At 43.0% G+C, this 20,608-nt stretch overlaps 1 protein-coding gene across 3 annotated transcripts in view; it reads left to right on the top strand.

The window, feature by feature from the left end:
- Positions 1–20,174, top strand: part of TNFAIP8L3 (TNF alpha induced protein 8 like 3) — a 38,410-nt gene extending 18,236 nt beyond the window's left edge. For all 3 annotated transcript variants that reach the window (XM_073211851.1, XM_017653745.3, XM_037021066.2), the window contains one exon: positions 13,877–20,174. In XM_073211851.1, the coding sequence (XP_073067952.1) occupies positions 13,877–14,439 (563 nt within the window). In that variant the 3' untranslated portion in view covers positions 14,440–20,174. The remainder of the gene's footprint in view (positions 1–13,876) is intronic.
- Positions 20,175–20,608: the final 434 nt, after the last annotated feature.

Raw genomic sequence — 20,608 nt, 5'->3', positions numbered from 1 at the left:
GGATGGTGTTTATCACTTTATTCCTGAGAGTGATCTACCATTTAGAGTGACTGCCTACTTTGTGGACACTCTAGGAAAAGGAAAGAAAAATCTGGAGAGCTTAAAATAGTTATTAAATAAAAAGTTTTAAGTATCTGTTGTTTTAGGGGGTTATGCTCTTCTATACATGAATAAATATTAAAGAGGTCACTCCTTCCCACTCTCAAAATACACAAGCCACTTTACATGACTTTATAGGCAAGTTTTGCTAAACATTCAAAAAATAGTTAATCTTTGTCTTATACAGTCTCAGAGAATAGAAAGAAAAAGCTACCCAATCCATTTTATGAGGATAGTTTACTCTGACATTAAAATCAGACAAGAACCTTCCTAGGAAAAAGCTATAGACCAATGTTACCTTTGAGCATATTTATAAAATGCTAATACAATATTTACTAATAGAATTCTTCAATATATTAAATAATGTATGCATTATGACCAGGAAAGGCTTATCCTGGGAAAGCAATAATTTAAATCAAAAAGTCTTAATAATTGGTTAAATTCACATATTAAAAACAGTAAACCATATGAGAGTCTCAATACGTACATAGGAAGTGCTTGATAAAATTAGGTACACATAAAATTTCTATCTTCAAACAAACAAAAGCTTAGCAAAATAGTAACAGAAGGAAGATTCCTTAACTTGATTTAAAAAAACCTACAGCAGACAATTTATATGGTAGGGAAATTTTAGAGACAATTCTGTTAAAGTCTGGAACAAGACAGGGACGCCAAATAACATCCTTATTCTTCAACATTATACTGGAGATTCTCACCCGTGCAATAAGGCAAGAAGAAGAAATAGGAGGTAGAAGAAAACAATCATTCTGTGCAGGCAGTGTAGCTGTCCACATGAAAAAAATCAAAGAGATGTTACATAAAATCTGTTAGAACTAATAACAGAATTCAGCAAAATTTCTCAACTGGAGATAAGTATATAGGAATCAGTTGGGTTCCTATTATCATTAATAATCATTTAGAAACTATGATAGAAAAAGAATTATAGTAGCAACTCAAACTATATGGTACCTAGAAGTAAATCTAATGAAAGATGTAAGAGCTTTATGGAGATGACAATAAAACATTATTGAAGTCACAGAAGAAGATCTGACTAAATGGAGAGATATATCGTGTTAATGGATGGGAAGCCTAATATCATAATACCAATTTACCTGAGATTAATATATGGTGTTCATAGCATTTGGCCAAATGATCCTAAAATTCATATGGAAGAGTTAAAGGCAAGAATAGTCAAGACAATTCCTAAGAAGAATAAAATGGGGGGTTGGGGGAAACTTCATAACTCATCAATGGGACAGAATAAAAAACTCAGGCCCATGTGCTATGGAAACTTGATAAGAAAAAGCTTGCCTAACAGGTCATTAGCAGAAGGATGAACTATTCAATAAATTGAATAAATTGGGAGGGGAAAAAGATACCTCATACAATATGCACAAATAAATTCCAGATGGATTAAGATCTAAATGTGAAAAGCAAAACTTTAAAACTTTTGGGAATTATACGAGACTCATTTATCACTTCAAGCAGGAAAGCATTTTTCAACATGAGATACAAAAGCCAATAACCATAAAGGAAAACATTGATAAATTTGACTATGTTAAAATTTTTAATTGCTGTACAACTAAAGACACCATAATAAAGTTAAAAGTTAATGCTATAGACTGAGAGGAGATCATTGAAACTTGTTTGATGAGCTGAGGATTAGAATCCATAATATATTAATAGCTCCTACAGATTAGCCAGAAAAAGACATACAGTCCAATGGGACATGGGGGGTAGATGAGTAAATTATATAAACAAGCAATTCACAGATAAAAAACCTAAATGCTCAATATACACAAAAATATATTGAATCTCACTAGCAATCAGATAAATGTGTATTAAAACAAGATACCATTTTCTACCTATCAGATTGGCAAAAAATTAAAAGGTAGATTATTTAAAGTGGACTATTTGAAGTGTTGATGAGGAAGTGGAACTACAGGAACTCATACACTACTGCTGTGAGTGAAAATTAGTACAATTTCACTGGAAAGCAACTGACAGTCTCTGTAGAGGACTTGGCAATTGAGTTCTAGGTGTAGAACCTGGGAGACTGTTGTGTGTGTGCACAAAGAGATAACATCTGTGGACTTTTTTGCTTGCAGAAAGTGGAAAGAATTGTCCTTCAACAGGAAACATAGGTATATAGTGTATACATAAAAGCAACTGAATGACTCAATTAGGTAAATCTTGAAAGCACCATGTTGAATGAAGAGTTGCAGAAGACCATGTAGTATGGCACCTTTATCTGAAGTTTAAAAAACACTCTAGGCAATACAGTGTCTATGCATGCGTACTCATGAGGCAGGAGTATAAAAACAAAGATGAGACAAAAACACATTGACTTCCCAAGTGCGGTTAGATCTGGAGACATAGAAAGAGTGTGTTGAAAACTTCACGTCACTGTCTCTGAGGACAAAATATTAATATTTGTTCCATCAGCAGGATGGCCACACAAGTAGAGTTTGTTATATTTTTCTGTGTTGTCTATATACTTGAAATGCATCATGGTTTTTAAAGAATTCTCCCGCTAGCGGGGTGGGGGAAGCCTGTCTAAGCTCCATCCTAAAGTGGGCAGTAATTCAAAAAACATTTGAACTGACACTTGTTACCTCTTGAATGTCAGTTGGGTGTGGCAGATTGAAGCACAGGACTCTGGGGCAGCCTGCGGGTCTGAATCCAGCTCTGCCACTTCCTAAATGGTAGCCTCAGACAAGCTGTTTAAGCTCTCTTTGCAGTGGTTTCCTTGAATGTAAAACCTGCTGCTGGTGGTGATGAGGATATCAGTGCCTTCTCATAGAGTTATTGCAAGGCGATGATGAGTTACTGCGCACACACCCTACAGAAGTGGATTCTATTATTATTATACCTGAATGTGATATGCCATTCAGAGAGACGCCAGTTGCTTGTTAGTTGCAAGTGGGGGAGGGGATGAATAAACTTTGTTGAAAGAAATCATGTAAGTAGATGTTTTTAGTGATGGTTGCTCTTCCACTGCAATGAGACAAAAATATCTCTCAGATCTCTAAAATTAACCTGTTGAGTTGGAAATGATTCACCCCCGCCCTCCCTGCTGGTTTCACAAGTATCTGCTTCAGTTAGCGCTGGTAAATAAAATTATCTCTCATTCACTTCTCAGAGCTGGCTGTAAAATCACTATGAAAAGCAAAACCAATATATAAAGCTGTTGTAATATATAGCATTTCCTCCAAAAATGAAAGATACATCTACCTTCAAGTTTTGGTGAATGTGTGGTATTTTTATCACTTAATAAGACTGGCTTTTTTGTATTAAAAAAAAATTGATGAAATACAAATCTCTTTGCTGGGTGGGAATTTAAATTGATGTCTATTTAATGTCTCAAATAAATGAAAAATCACAGTCATTAGTGAGCCCAGGACAATTTTCTGAAAGCAGAATCCACAAAGGCAGAGATTGTAGGCCTTGTCTGGAGAGATTGTAGGCCTTGTCTGGAGTCGCTTTGAACTTGGGCAGAACTGCAGCTCTGCTACTTACTGGCCTTGGCTTTGAGTGAACTACTTAAATCTGCTGTGTCTGTTTCCTCATCTGTAAAATGGTACTGATAGTCCCTCTTTTGCATAACTCATGTGAGGATCAACTACATGGTATATACTATCTCGGGTACATAATTTGTGCTCAATAATTAACATGATCTCTGACATGGTAATTAACTAATTCCTCAATGCTGATGGGTGGGTGGATTGGGAGGGTCTACAAGATGAGATAATGCACTGGAAGGTCTTACCTGTAGGAGACCCTGCCAATCTCTCTCCACTTCACCTAAAATAACAAGTCATTTCAGGCCCAGGAATTTTTTGGAATGAAAAAAACCTGGTCTTCATTTTAAAGATGTTGAAAGGCTGCTTTTGAAGTGCAATTATTCAATGCAAGGTATTGCAATGAATAGAGTTTGCTTTCCAGTAAGAAGCCTGTTTTGACTATTGCTTGTGTATGACCTTGCACAACACCCTAAAATGTCCAATAGAACTAGGAAATTTCATCACGCTTGGTCTCCCCAAAACACCTGAATCCACGTTCCTGACCACTGGAAGAATGAATCTCTAGGACTGAGCAGCCACCAAGGGCAAAGCCAAAACTCAGTGCCTGCACCCAGGCCTCAGCCAAAGGCAAGATCTTGGAGACACCCAAGCACAAGCTGGAGGCAGAACAACTGCCACATGGTAAAGGGGGTGCAGACTACCTAATGCGACACCCCCTCCTCTGCATTTGGTTGTCGACTGGGGGAGAGGGTAGAAGGAAGAAAGGCAACTCAGCCTTTCTTCCTTCTACCCTCTCCCCCAGTTCTACTAGACCCAAGCCTGCCTCTCACTTCCTACCATCTTTTAGTAGGAGGGGCAGTTTGGTGGTGGGCCAAAATGGGAGGAAAGAGAATCCCTAGGAGGGATACACTGTGGCTCTGACCAAATTGATTCCCAGCAAGCTGTGAATAGAGACTACACTTTAACCAGCTAAACAGCTATTTGCATTTTAAAGGAATAACCTATTTATCCGAACCAAGATCCCTAAACGACTAATATTTAGGGAAGATGGGACTTTTCACCATCGTTTGCTTGATGGAAAGGGACAGGGTTTGATGGGAAAATGGGAAGCTCAGGGTAGGGCAGGCTGAGTTTGAGATGCCTACTGGACAGGCTCCTGTGGCCTTCTCCACCCAGATGCCCCCAGGGCACCTGGACCTCAGCGGGTCAGGACTGAATCCATCTTCCCCACATGCTCCCAGATGCCTGTCAGTTGGTGGTGCGTAATGTCCCCAACGCCCATCCCTCAAGCTAGGAGAAACCCTCAGCATGTTCTCGACTCATCCTCTCCCCCAGCCGCCATGCAGGTGGTTATTTACTGTCACCCACAGGACCAGGTAAGATCAAAATCACAGTGTGTTTAACTGTCTTGCTAATTGCCTCAGCTTCCTACTGCCTTGAGGAATATCTCAAGGCATGTAAAAGTGTTTGAAATCCATATTTCAAATCATCTTATTAGAGTTTTTGAAATTTTTATGGCCCATTTCTTGTCAGATCTGATTAGATCATTACTTTGCCGTATAATTTGGCTGCAGGACAAGTCCTACAACGCGGAGGATAATCGTCTGTCGTGCCCACGCTGCTCACTCGTGCTGGCATGATTAGTGCATTGCCTTGGGTCCTCGGTGTCATTTCTTGCAGGAATCTTTTGAAAGTGGTCCATTTTGTGAGGGTTAGTTTAGTTAGAACCAAATAATATCATCAGTGAGTCTGTTTAACCAAGCACACATAAACATGTGCTGAAATAAATCAAAACTGCTGAACAGGAAGCAAGTGGGAGATACACTAAATACCCTTAAACCCCGGGTGAGTGAGGGACCTTCTCCTCTTCTCTTAGCATGCCACACACCGGTGGGCCGTGAACTTAACCTGTATGTTAAATATTAGTATTTATCTCATTTAGAAAACAAGGAAACAAATACAGGTTCTAATGTTTTCATTTTGCATGCCCTATAGTGAAGCCTGGCAGAGGCTGCTGTCCTCCAAGTCTTGGTGACCCCACCCACAGGACCCACAAGCTGCTTGCTTTTTATTGCAGGTGGTGGAAATTTGGGGACCTCGGTGCCAGCAGCAGGGGGCTGCCCAGAGGATATATCCTCATGGAGGGTGGCTCTCTTAGAGAGTGGAGGAGAGGCCAGACCCAAGAAGGCCATAGGATGTGCTGGATTAACCTGCAGTCAGAAAAATCCATTTCCTAAGCCAACCATGTCATCTCAATTTTATTGTGATGCCTTTTACAGTATCCCAAAATACTTTTCTTAAGTCTCAAAAATGCCATCTCATTCAAGTATGAAAGGAGTTAGACCAACAAAAGGCATTTTTCATGAGCTTCTAAACTTTGATCGTTTCTCCCTGTGGGGAGGGATCAAGGTCTCTGTTTGTCCCTGACTCAGCGGCCCACCATCCCTGATGATCTCATTTCACTGGACCTCCTCCAGTGCTGTTCTTTCTTTAATATTACAGCAGCATACAAACCAGTTTTATACAAGGGAAGGAAAATGGTTTCCAGTTTGACTCCCCTGGAGATGCAACAACTCAGTCTTTCTGGAATCCACAACTGGGTTAGGTTTGCATTTCAAAACACTACTTAAGGTTCCTTAATAGCTTTGTCCCCACAGCTCCACAGGGACAACCAAGAATTGAAGCAGAGGCAAAGCCTTCCCTAGGTGTTTTATCATTGTCTTAGATACCCCATCCTGCAGACTACCTCACCCTCTCCAATCAACCCCTTGCTCATCGGTCATCAGGACAGACAAGGAAGAGGGGAGAGGGTGACACCCTCCCCACTGGCTCCTGGCCTTTGTCAGTAGTGAAGGATGGATTGTGAGTGGCAAGACCAGTCCAGTCACATTTTCTGGGTGCATGTGCAGATGTCAAGGATGGGTGGTCATCAAGAAAGTTCAACGTCTTGCCAATGGGTTTCAGCCCCAGGAAAGTTCACTCTTGATTCAGTAGGACTGAAAAATGACAATGGAACGTTCTTGGGGTGAAAAGGTTTATACACAAATCTATTCCCATGGTGGGAGGTCAAGTGCTAGAATCCCGTCCACCTCAGAGTGAGTCCGCATGCAGCAAACCGGTCTCTGCCTCTGGGCCTCTCCGCCCCCGCAGCCATCTCAGTCTCTGTCCTCGGCGCTGCCACCACTCCAGCCTCTGCTCTCCTACAGTCGTGCAGCTGTGCAACCCAGAGCACTGGGTGGAGCTCTTTATATAGAATAAATAATAACTCATTGCCCACATGTGTGCAGTGAGCAAGCCAACCAGGGTCAGGTGAGAACCCTGGCCATAGGAACTGTCATTTTCTCTACATTCAAATTCAAAGTAGTTTATGAGGCTGCTCCAATCTCAAGGAGGCTTGCTTGAACTTTCTTTCCAACAGTTACATGTTCAGTGATTGAGTGCGAGAAACCTGGACTGCCACTAAACTCACCCTCTGCCCCTCCCCATGCCCGGAGAACTCTCCGCCTACCTCCCTTGTGCTCTGGGTCTCTTGCTTTGACAGATGGTGCCTATTAAGCACCACAGATTGGTTTTCTCTGGGTCCCATCTCCAGTGTTTAACTTCTGCTGAACACTTTTAGCTAACTCCTCCTTGCCATCATCTTAAGCTGATTACAGAAGTGAAGTGACATTGTGTGTACACTGGCTATTAAGATAATCTCCAGTTTTGTAATACTAATGCAGCTGTCCATACTCGCCTAACCAGAAGTGGAGAGTTGCAGAGTCCTGCGAGTAAGGAGAGAAGAGCTGGGTCTGCACTAGTCCCTCTACTGCAGCACATCCTGGGCCGACGCTCAACCTCCTCTTGGGCTGTAGCTGATGGCTCAGAGCCCATCATTTCTCATAAGCATCATTTATTTTTCCCAGAACTTATTACCTTGCTGGAGCTCATCTGCCTCTTTTCTGCCCACTCACCCAGATTGGTAAGATCTTCCTGCTGTTTATCACCACTAGCTTGGCATTTCACCATCTGGGGGAGCTTAAAGTTTTCTAGAAATATGGAAACATCACTTGTATTATGGCTGAACAATCACTTAGAGAAGCATCAACTCGGCCTGGCCCCAGTACTGTTCCATGCAGTGAAGGGCCCACTTACATTGCCTCTTGCTTTCTTTCTCCAAACCAGTTCACTACCACTGTCACGCCATTCTCCCCACATAATTTTGGTACTTTTCCTTTCACTGTAAATGTCCTAAGAGTGCTTATTCTTAGAGCCCTGACTTCACATTCCTTTCAGTTTAGCCCCACTGTCAATCTTGGTTTAAGGAAGCCATTCTCGAAGGGTAAATTTTGCAGCCTCTTCAATCTAGTCTCATTGTGCTGGCCAAGTGTGCTATACAGTAGCAGCATGATCATGTCCTTGTGTGCACTCTCAGAGATTCTGAGTTACTGTGAATGACCCATTACCTTTCATGGTTAGGGAATGGGAACTTCTGTACAAACATGGTTAAGAGAATTACCCCTGGCCAAAAGAGCCTCCCTAAGACTTGTACACAGGAATAAGAGAACAGTTTTTGCCGAGCTCTAACTTACATCTCTTGGTGATTCCCCAAAACAACATGTGCCCACTAGTTGGGCCTGTTTCCCCAAATACCCCAAGTGTGCTCCTGACCTTGGCTCCCAAAGCTCCTCTCTTGCTCTCGGCCTGCAGTGTTCCTCCCTGGCGGGTCACCGTCATGGCCCTCTACAGAAGGCTGAAGCAGGAGGCTGGATGGGAAGAAGCAAGCCCAAGATTTCCATGTGCAAAAAAGTCTTGAAAAGGACAGCCTCACCGGCTCTCCCTCCGTGCACACACTCCCTTTAATCGTGCATGTGTGTTAGAACAGTGGTGTCTCCCCACCCTCCCCCACTATCTCGGGAGTTGTAAAAGTTGATCAGAGTGTCTTTATTTCTCTTTGTCCTGTCCCAGCATTTCCCATAATGTACACCACAGAATGTAGTGTTTACATGCACATATATATGCATGTATGTTTGTACAAATTATGTAAGGTCCAGGAAGGACCTTTGAGGAGTGGTAGACTAAACAAAACTACACAGGTATCTTTACTGCAGGACTTCTCAATGCCTTTAAAAAGCTACCTGGTATGGCAAATCATCAAGGGCCAGCCATAATAAATAGTCTTCTACAACCCTATTTAACTGACCACAGAGCCTTCTTTCCTAGAGCATCTGCGGGACCAGCGTTCTACCGGATACACATGGGGGCTGGTCATGATCACTGGACCCTACGTGCAGCATGTCAGAATCACAGAGGGAGCGTGGCTTACTAGCTCAACTCTAGATGATTTTGATGCTGGCCGTCTCGGGAGAGTGTGCAGATCAACTTTGTTGTTCTTTGTTGCTTTTCCCTAAAATTTTCCTGATGATTTTGATGACCCATAACACTTGGGTTCCTCTGCTCTAGGCTCTTCATCTTCAAGGCTTTAGATATGCTGTATCTGTGATCCTTCTGAGCCCTCACCATAGAAACTTATACCCCAAATCCCATTGTAGGTAAAAAACACCTTCTTATATAATGGAGATGGCTGAAAACATCAGGAAAACCACCCAAAGCCTTGGTGATTTGGGGAAAATTATTGGCCCTTATCTATGACTTTAGAAACCACTTCCAAATATCATAGCCATCCCCATCTATCCACATGCAAGTCCACCCTTGGCTCCCTACAGCTGTTCTCACTCATGCTAATTTGAGCTACTCCAACTTTCTGTACATTGTTTCATTTGTCTGTATCTCACACCCCTGCACTGCCATATTCAGAGTGGGACCCAACTGAATACTTTTTGGGAGATTTCCCCTTTAGCACTTCATACAGAGCCAAACTAATAGTAAAGGCTCAATAACTGCAAAGAAACCAAGGAACAAAGGGACTTTGGCCTAAAATGGATAAAAAGGAATTAAGGTTGACTCTAGAATTAAAAAGCAAGTCGAGAGGGTTGGCAAACATGGGTGTACAGCCTACCTGCTGAGATGATAGTGCCTTAAATATTGGGTATGTATTATATTCTTCCAGCATTTGAAATTTTTTCTTTGTTATTTCTCTGTGTTCTTCATTTCTTAGGTCAATGATATATGCATCACTAATGGCTCAGGAAGAGGGTGACCAACTTGTCCCAATTTGCCTGGAACTTTACCAGTTTTAGGAATGAACATCTGCTATTTGGGAAACCCCTCAATCCTGGTGCACTAGGGTAGCTGGTCACTACTCTGAAGACAGAGTTCACTGAACAAATAAATTTGGGAAATGCTACATCACAATTCTACCCACCTGAATTAGTTTTCTGTTGCTACTGTAACAAATTAAAGGGTTAAAACAGCATAAATTTATCATCTTACAGCTCTGGAGCTCAGAAATCCTGAATGGGTTTATAGGACTAAAATCAGCATTTCAGTGGGGCTGCATTTTTATCCTGGAGGCTCTCGGGAAGAATCCATTCCCTTGCCTTTTCCAGCTTCTAGAAGTGGCTCACATTTCCTGGCTGGTGGCTCCCTCCTCCATTTTCAAAGCTGACATCATTTGACCATCTGCTTTCCCCCTTGCACCCCCTTCTCTGACTCTCAGTCTTGCCTGCTTCCCTCTTTCACTTAAAATGACCCTTGTGATTACACTGTGCTCCCTGAATAAACCAGGATAATCTCTCCATCCAAACTCCTTTAATGACATCCACAAAGTCTTTTTTGCCAGGTAAGGTAACACACAGGTTCCAGGGACTAGTCTATGGACATCTTTAGGTGGCCATTATTCTGCCTACCATCCCTACCCCTCTCTGAGAGTTGATAAAACCCCTTAATGTATTAAAGGAGTACTTTTTAAACCTCCCAGGAAAGGAATCTATTTAACATTGCTTAACGCAGCATTTTCTAAGCTTATTTGATCAAGAAAATTTTTATTCTCCCACAAGAAAACACCTCTTGACATCTCATGGAATGCTGCCACTCTTACCAAAGAGGATTCAGACGAGTGTGTACAACACCAAGAGTCCAGGGACTTTCCATGTGTTGTGCAGACAAGGAGAGTTTTGAGGGAATCAATTCATAGATCCAATTCCTCTCACTTCAATACATATACTCTTCTCTAAACTTAGCTGCCTGAGAAACAACCTGAGGTCAAAGAATGGTTGACCTTCCTTCTTTCCACTGTTTCAGTCATGGAGTTCTCACTAAAGAGGCTTACTGGACAACCTATTACCCAGGGGTGCAAAACCTCCCTGGTCAAACAAAGGGATGATGTGAAGCTCTGGCAATGCCTCTTTTAATCAAGGTGATATAACCTTTCATTAGAGGTGTATTGCCAATAAAACTTTAATTTTTATGTTTACTAAGTATCAAAATTTTAATACTTTATATTGTACTCAAAGTAATTAAAATGTAACTCAGGAAGAAATGGAATCTTCTGTCAATTTAAATCTCAATTTATACGCATCCTTTGGCTGTAGGAAATTACCATGAATTGAGCAAATAAAACATTTTTTAAGCATAAAAATGTAAGTTAAAATTCTCTGGGTGTCACAGAATAGAGATACAATTTCAAAGAGAAAAAAGAAAATGTCCTTGGTCCTGTCATTTTTAAATTGACAATAATGGGTGTTACATCACTGTAGTATTTGTTATATTGAACACATTTAAAAGAATGATTTAATGGGTTAATTTTAAAATATCAGTATGTATAATACCTAGAAATTCTACTTACAAATTATAACTAATCTTAAGGTGAAAAATACTTGCTGTCAAAAGAATATGCAAGAAAGTATATAGTGTTTCAAATGCTTCTGGAAGTATATAAACAAAAGTTATGATGGCCACTGCTCCAGAGAAAAATGTTCGGGAAAGAGCAGTGTTTAGAACCAGGCCAGCAGGGAAACCCCAGGAAAAATGCCAGCTTCCTTCAGCTATTAGGGTTAAGCCATGAAGTACCTGGCGCAAAGCCGGCATGCCCTTCATTCCACCAATATGGGCCAGGAGCCCCCAGTGCGCTAGGCCCTGGATGTGCAGGAGGGCTTAAACACAAATCCCTGCTCTCACAGAGCTTATGTTCTAGTGGACACATATTTATTTGATCCGTTGCTTCTGTATAAACGCATGTTTGCTGCATTTCCAGAAAGCCTTTTAAAATACCTTATTTTCAGGCATTTTTTAGGAGCTGTGTCTACAGAGAAATGACTCGTTTTTGTATTCCAAAAGGGACCCATCTAGATTCCCTTGTTCCTGCCAGAAAAAATCACCTGAGGAGGCATATACTAATTTCAGTGATAGGGCCACTACTCAGAGAAGTCTTTAATTCCTCTGGAATTGACTTCAAAACATACAGCACCATCTTCTGAACATCCTCCATGCTTGTAAATACTTGTGTTTGGGGGACAAACTTTAATGTTTTTGGAACAAAGGTTGTTCACACAAAAGTCAAGTGACTAGAGTAGGTGGTCAAACTGAGCAAGAATATTATTTGTCACAAACTCTGGAGGGCATTAATCAGGCAGGCAGGCTTACTCACGGTAGAGTCAAGTCATACCTGCCCATGCTGGGATCACTTGGCTCTGAAATTGCTTGGAGATTTAATGGACTCAAATTTTAGGGAGAGAGCTTCCTGGGGCTGGGGAGGCCATAGCACCCACTGCTTTAGTACTGCTGATGCTGTCACAGTGACCCCCTTCTAGGGGCCGTAGCTGGAAGAAGTCCAAGAGGAGAAATAGCTATCCCGGAAGAACCCAGGGCTGAGAGAACAACACTGGGGCAGTCATGAGGGGGCACACAGGTGGAGGGAGCACCTGGGCCTGTGTCTAAATTGTGTTAGAGTGTTCACTGAGTCTGTCTGCAACATTAATCATGCTGTCCACTGAGGATGTGAGTCCAGGATGGACAGAGGGGGTGGGGTACAAGATGGGAAGGATAGACAAGGATTGCAGAAGCTGGCATGTATGGCCATCTGCCTATCACATATCACTTCTGTGTGGCCAGAGCACTGGACAAAAGCTCTAGGGATTCTAGAGAGCCCTCAGTTAACAAAGGAAATTTTTTATTTTTTAGTATAAGTGCACTGTATTTTACTACTTTCTCCTTCTGCAATATTTTTTTGATATTTTACTTTGGAGACACCATTCCACCTGCGTCTAGAACCGAGCTAGGTGCTGTGGGAAACATTGTCTCTGCCCTCAGGCAACTTGAATCTCCTTGAGAAGATTAAAAATAACGTGCATACATACTACAGAGTATTTCACTTCAAATATTAGCTATCAGCTAATTGGTGACTTCATGGAATATTTCATCAACTCTAATGACACCACCAATTGTAAGATGCTGTTTTATGTGCTCTTAAGAAAGAAAGTGCTGCCAATTCAGTTGTGAATGATTGCTTTCTTATTACTTAGAATTTTTTATGTATTGAAAGTTCCTTTTTAGACTTAGACATAATGTTATTTTTTAACATATATTGCTCTCATGAATTCATAAACTGGAAAATAGTAGGGAAATAAATTGACTTTGGTTTTTCTAAACTTCTTTACAACTTAGAGTTATTGATGTCTATGTGTCCAAAGTGCTGTTCTCTAAGCCAAACTAGGGCACTGGTGAGGCAACATATCCTGCAGAGCGCTCTTGACTTGCCAAAATCTCTGGCTCCTATTGTGTAAACTGATGCACACACAGGTAGTAACAACCACAGCACAACTGTCACCTGGCAACAGTGACTATAAGACATTCCAATTTCCAAGATATCAAGCATGAAAAAAATACGTCTTAGACTCATGAAATATGGATTCTGAGACTCAAAGAGACTACCAGGATCAACTACCCATGTCTGCCCTGGGAATGGGATTGGTATTGGTGCTACATCCTTGTCATTAAACAATAATTTATTCCTAGATAACTTGCAAAACTGGTTTCCAGTGCAACAGCCATTGTGGGGAGTTCTGTGAGCTAAGAGTCAGGAAGTCTTTATGCATAAGAAAGGTCCAAAAAGGTGAGATTTGGCCAGAACAGAGGAGACCACTTCCAGAGAGGAAAGAGGTCAGTAAGGAAAGTTCAAGAGGGCAGACAAGCATGACATGTGGAGAGGACAGTGGAGCAACCCTGGGCTGGGATTGGGTTTAGTTAGGGAGCTGTGGGCTATAAAGGAATGTTCTTAGAGCAAAGAACATAAGTTCAAATGAGTGTGTTTCACTTTCAGAAACATAATAATGGTTCTCATATTTCTCTAACTTTTCTTTCTCTCCTTACCATAGGTCCCGATGTTTTCAGTTCAAAGAGCCTTGCCCTTCAAGCTCAGAAGAAGATTCTGAGCAAAATAGCCAGCAAAACTGTGGCCAACATGTTGATTGATGACACCAGCAGTGAAATCTTTGATGAGCTCTACAAAGTCACCAAAGAGCACACCCACAACAAGAAGGAAGCCCACAAGATCATGAAAGACTTAATCAAGGTGGCAATCAAAATTGGGATCCTGTACCGGAACAACCAGTTCAGCCAGGAGGAGGTTGTCATTGTGGAAAAGTTCAGGAAGAAGCTGAACCAGACCGCCATGACTATCGTCAGTTTCTATGAGGTGGAATACACCTTTGATAGGAACGTGCTCTCCAAGCTCCTACATGAATGCAAGGACCTGGTGCATGAACTGGTGCAGCGACACCTGACGCCCAGGACCCACGGGCGCATCAACCATGTCTTTGACCACTTTGCTGATGTGGAGTTCCTCTCTGCCCTTTATAATCTGGATGGAGACTGTAGGTCCAACCTCAAGAGGATCTGTGAAGGAATCAATAAATTGCTGGATGAGAAAGTCCTTTGAATGCCTTTCCTCCTTCTGGACTTCGCTGCAGTCAAGTTACAGCACCCAAAATGGTCCAGTTGAGAATCAAGAAAACAAAAAGAAACCCTTGTCAAAGACACCCATGTTCTGTCCTAGTCACCTATCTGATGTTGATGCTGAATTAAGCTCAGATGTGTTTATCCCCTGAGCTTGCTGATGAGGCCTGCACTTAAAAACACCTTGCTGGCAAGCCCAAAAGATATTTCATCTATTCTAGGCAGCAAGGCTGCCCTGCTCATCAAGATGGGCTCAGTCCATCTTGTGGAGTGGAAGGTGCTCTGGACCAGGAATTGGAGGATATGGATTTGGTTCCCAGCTCCAGTAGTTACAACGCCATCTTCTGCATCCAGGAACCATGATGGCTGCCTGCCTGCCTCCCAGGGCTGCTAGGAGGATCAGATGAGATGATGTATGTTCATGCTTTTGAAAACTCTAATGTAAGGTCTTACTATTTTCTCCTCAGAGTGTGAGAGGGATCAACCTGGATCTAGACTATTAAGCAGCAGAGAAGAACAATAGTATCTAATGGGCTGGGTTTGCAATCTGTCTCTAGGTGTGCTGTTTCATACAAAATAAAAATGAATCCAAAGGTGTGAAAAAGAAGAGCTGCAAATTGAAAAAATGTTTTTGAAAAGCTGTGTTTTTTAGGTCCTCAATGTGCAGGTTTATGATCCTGCAGAGGTAAACTTTCCTGGAGTGGGTGGAAGGAAAGTTTCCCCAATAACACAGAAACAGAGAACTGTGCTCCCCCTGTAGGACCAGCCTTCCCCCATCTACAGCATCTGTGAGGCACGGGAAGGGTTTACTCTGGCATGCACCGGAGAGTTGGACAGAATGAATCCCTATCTGGCTTTCTTGGCCTTTCACAGTAATTTTGTGGTGTTTTCTCTGGTTCGTTAATAAATTGAAACTACCCTTCAAACAACAGGTTTTGGAGTTGTGATTCAAAAATAAAATTCCTTGGAGTTAGATACAGTGTTAAGAATAAAGGGTATGAAAGGAACATAAAATGAAGAGTAAGGGAAAGCCTACCCCCAGGCCCTAAGGGTAAGAAACCCCAGCGGGAGCACCCATGGGGTGGGGCCTGCATCCTGGGTCACTGGGCAGCCAGCTCCTCGACATGGTGACTGCCTTCTCTGGGTGTCTCTCAGGCTTGCTTTAACACTGGATTCTGATTCTTTTCATCATAATCTTAACAGACATCAGAACAATATATTTACTGCCTTTCATGTTGTCTAGAGGACACATACCACATTAGACTTGCTCTCCCTACATCACCTCCTATCCTGCTATGTTTCTCTTGTATTGGGTGACAATTTAAAAATACCACTTTAGTTCATCCCCATGGGTTCATCCCATCCTCTGGTCTCTCTCTGACAGGGGCATCAAGAAATGGATTTGTGGGAGGGTATAAGCAACATGCCCTGAACTGACAGTGGCCATTCAATCTTAACTGGCTCCCATGTCAACCTGAGTGAACCATCCAGTTAAGTTCTTCAGCCACCAGCTCACAAAATTAGTTCATAGGAAGGATGTCCAGTAAGGAATAGGGAATAGTCAGCCTCTGTTCCCCACATCTGACAAACATGACCTAGCCCCTCCTCGAAGACCCAAGAACTGGACAGTAATGCCTGTGCACATCTGCACTGGGCAGGTTGTTGGTCATCCAGGCAGTGCTCGTGAGAATGGCCTGATAGGCAGCAAAGCAGCCCAGCACATTTTCACATACAGAGTCCTCAATGCCCACCTTGGTGTACTCTTCTGGTTAAGGACTGCTTTCTAACTTGAGGGATGGTTCTACTAGCAGGTCCTTTTGCCCTTAAGTAGGTGAACCTATCCAGTCAAATCAGACCCAAAAGGAATGGGTGGAACTGTCATCTTTTCATCTGCAACAGGGCAGGGAAGCAGGCAGGATCCCCAGCCAAAAAGGTGTCAGGCTCTCCCCACTCTACAGGCCACAGCACAGCAGTGGCGGCAGAGGCGGGCTAAGCAGGTTCTGACAGCTCATGAGTCCCTAAGGAAACTGGGTCCTCCTTGTTCTGACCAGAGAAGACTCAGCACTTCCACCAGCAGGTCTCAGCAAGTGCAACAGCAGAGTGTAGACCAGAACACAGTCTATGGTTTTGGGCTTCCCCCCAAGACAGACAAGGGGCTCACTGGCTACAGCAGAGCCAGCTGGGTTATCTCAAGCTCATCAGCAGTAGCCAGGGAGAGCTGGGCTACCCACCACACCTCTAAAAATAACCAAACCCAATCCCAGGTGTATACCTTTCAAATATACAATTGGCAGTAAATTCAAGTGATAACTGCATCTCCTGAACCAGCTGAAAAGCTTGCAAATTTCAAGTGCTTAACATGACAATCTAGAAACCAAAGGAACAATTTCATTCTTGGTTTATCCTGAGGACTCTAACATCATGTAGTGGCCCTGAAAAGCTGTTTAGGGTGAAAAAGATAGGACAGAGGCCAGCAAGTGCTTTCAAAACTAGGACTCCATAGATGTGTATTTGTGCTCAGAACTACACAAAATTTTCAGTAATGAGAATCCACAAAAGTAAAGTTAGAATATTTTCATTTCCTAGCACCTGAAAGAAAACTGATTTCAAAAGAAGCAACAGCACTCAACTGATCACGCCCCAGACAACTTCAGAGTAATGCCTGGCTCAGCACATCAGGGGAAGAGACAGGACTCACACTTTTAAGGAGAGGGGAGCAGAAGCAGCTTGCCTCAGTCATCTGGAAACACCGGTGGGTGTTCAGCCACCCCTGAGCACTCAGCCCTGTCCCCAAGGGAGGACACGAGGGACTTGTGCTGAAGCTCCTGGCCTCCCCCAGTTCTGAATCCTTCTTCGTGTACCTGAACCCTGCAAAAACACACTGACTGCCGGCTGGTTCTGCCATGTGTCTGTGTCACTCTTCGTCCCTGTGTTCGCATCTGTGAGTCTTGACACCCTCAGCAATTCCAGGTCTCTGCTCAATGACAAGTCAAAACGAAAAGACTTCTCCATCTGTGCTTCTCCTCCAAACTCCCATCTCCCCCATCTGTACATTTTTCAGAAGCAAAAATCAGTACATTCACTGGCTGCTCAATGGACTTCTTGTATCCATTTATAAAGAAAAGGAAGGATCTCAAATCAGGCTTACATGCCCTCTACCCCATTAGTTTTTTTGTTTGTTTTTCAATTCAACGTGGCTCCAGATGTCAAGAGCAAAACCAATCACTGGAATTCTAGAACAGCCAACTTTGGCTACGAGAACACTGCATCAGCAGCTGTCTGGTAATGGACTGGGATGCTGACACTGGAGTCATGGATCATATGGTCTTGAAGAAGAGGCTCCCTCCGGCCCTCCCAACTCAGAATTGTATGATCACTTTCCCTCCTTTAGTCTCAGTGGACTATGGGGCCCACCTCCTGTCTCTCCTAAGAAGGTCTTGCTTATTAGCGGAAAAGACTCTTCTACAACCCTCTTCCTCAAAATGGCATCTAGGAATCCCTGAGAGTTTGTGGTGGTGGGAGGGAGAGAAAAGTGGCCATGAGTTCTAAAAGGAGTTTTAGGTTTTTGTTTCATTCTGACTTTAAAAAAAAATCAAAATCGACGTAAGTACCTTCTGAAGCTAGTGGCACGACTACAGCCAGGTATACATCTAGCTTCAGGGTCTAAGTATCTCTTCATGTTTACAATGTCATTCATGTTAACTGGTCAACTCAAGTGAAAGAATTAAACTGAATGTATTTCTCCAATTAGGCCTGGCATCCCCTAGAGGTCTGCAGGCATAGCTTAGGGGTCTGTGAATTCTCAATTTTAAGAAAGGTTGCTACAACATATGGAAATGTAGGCTTGCATGCAGATAATGTCACTCTGCCCTTGATGGTGACTCATGCGTCGGGGCTCAAAGATTAATGGGTGAACCAGTGTCTGGGAGACACACAGGCCTGCTGCAGAAAGAGGTGGGCTCCCACATGTCCCGACCACCCTTTGAAACTGTCCAGGAAAAGTGACTACATATAAATCAAAGAACTGACCAACTGTCTTGGCAATCCTACTAATAAATCTCAAAGGTAGAAGAGAGGCCACTGCTGGACACACCGGCCACTGGTCCTCCCAAGGAAGGGAATAGAGGAGAAACCTTAAAAAGCCTCCTTGCAAAGAAAAGTCACCTGTACCCGCTCACTCTGTCTCAGCTCCAGCTTCATCTGGAGTGCAGAGTCCCAGGCATCAAGAGTGTGTGTGGTTCCGGGATCCCAGGCACTAATTCATTGGCTGAATTTAAGGCATGTGGCACCCAGATCCTGGTGGCATGGAATTCCTCCCAGCTGCGGAAAAGGAATCAGCCAGAGCAAGCACTCTCTCACCTCCCACCCCCACCCCCACAGTACCATTGCACCAAGTCCTTTTCCTTCCTTTGCTGGGGCTGGGCCAAGGTCTCTGCAGAGGAAGGGTCCTGGCCACCCACCCAGGCAGCCAGGCCCCCCAGGCTGTGACAGAGTTCCTCTTTGCTGACTACTAAGGCCATTCTGGACCAGTGCCTAGGACAAGGGTGTCTGGTGTTTGGCTCCCAAGGAGGAGCTGGGTGGGAGCCAGAGCTTGGCACAGAGCAAGTGCTGGAGGCTGGTGGGGAAGCAGCAATTCGGTTATGTTGTAGAGGGGAAGGAGCATTCTTCCAGGTCCTGTCACTTGGGAGGAGGAGCCTGTGGCTGGTCCCCCCAGTGACTGGCCTTCTTCCACCTCTCCCCACCAAAAGGGTCATATTCCCTCAGTAACAGGATGGGCTGCCCCTGCTCTACAAAAACAGTTACAACTTGATTTTAGAAATAGATTTTTGGATTTGGTTTTAGGGAGACAAGGAAGATGGATGTGCTACATTTTGTTTTCAGCTTTCATAGGCAGCTCAAAGTGTAGAACATGGAACGAGCCACAAGTCAGAAGGTTTCGTCTTAGCTCCCCTACTACCTGGGAATTTCCTTTCACTTTGCCTCTCCTGGGCCTCAGGTGCCTCAGCTGTAAACAGAGTTGCACCATGTATCTAAGAATCCTTCCAGTTCCATAGGTCTGTCTTCTGAACATCTTAGGAGAGAAGCTCTGGGTGTTTCAGTGTCATAGGTTGCTCAGAAGGGAAGCTATTCATTATTTAAATGAAGCAATAGCTTCCAAATAGACTGAGAAACGACTCCTCAGTGATCTCCTTCAGGACTTTGAATCGTGAATCTAAGTTCATGATTTCTGAGAGGAAGAGCATTAAGCCAGAAAATGCAAGGTAAAACCGGGACCCCATACAGACCAGAGAACTGGACAGTGTAGGCCCAAGTAGTCAGTCTCCAGCTTAGCTGGTGCTGGCAGTACTTCAATGTCAGGACCGACCCTCTCCTGAGACATACATTTCAAATTGAAGTGTGTCAGACTCCATAACATATCTCTGTAGAGATAAGAGAGTAGTGAGCAAAGTCATTATATAAGTCATTACTAAGTTGTGTCAAATATCATAAGAAATCATCAAATTGTTTTTAAATATATTAATAAAGCCATCCCACCAACAAATGGGCTATTTTATGGGCTTTTCAGATCTTTTTCTTCCCCCTGTACTGTATGAAACATATTTCATGTTCCTTTACCAAGCGTAAAGGAACCATGCACCCTTATGTGGTGGACACACTGCCACCGCGCTACTGAAAGAGCACTATCTTTACCCATATATAAAACAACATTCTCTGGAACATCTTTAACGTGTCTTTAGTGTTTTATGCACCCATGCTATGAAATAACTTTTTAAAAAACCAGCTTTGTTGAGAAATAATTCACAAAACACACTATTCACCCATTTAATGTGTAAAATTTAGTGGATTTTGGTATATTCAGGTATGTGCAACCATAACCACACTCAATTTTAGAACATTTTCAGCACCTCAAGAGGCTCAGTACCCTTTAGCTATCACTTCACTCCCCTCAGACCTTATTAGCAATGTAAAAGTTACTCTTCATCCCCACAAGTATCACAATACTTGTGTATCACAACATTGGCGTTGAGATTCAGAGCAAGCCAATCTCAATGACGTGCGTGACTAAGATTCATTGCGATGAACCAGGTTGATCTCATCAGCTGTGTTGTTCCCATGAGAACAGGCCTCATCAGCCTCTTAACAAGGTGGTC

The sequence above is a fragment of the Manis javanica genome, chromosome 8 (assembly GCF_040802235.1).
Source record: "Manis javanica isolate MJ-LG chromosome 8, MJ_LKY, whole genome shotgun sequence".
Lineage (NCBI taxonomy): Eukaryota > Metazoa > Chordata > Mammalia > Pholidota > Manidae > Manis > Manis javanica.
Note: the sequence above shows the minus strand (reverse complement) of the source record. Positions and strands in the feature narration are given on the sequence as shown.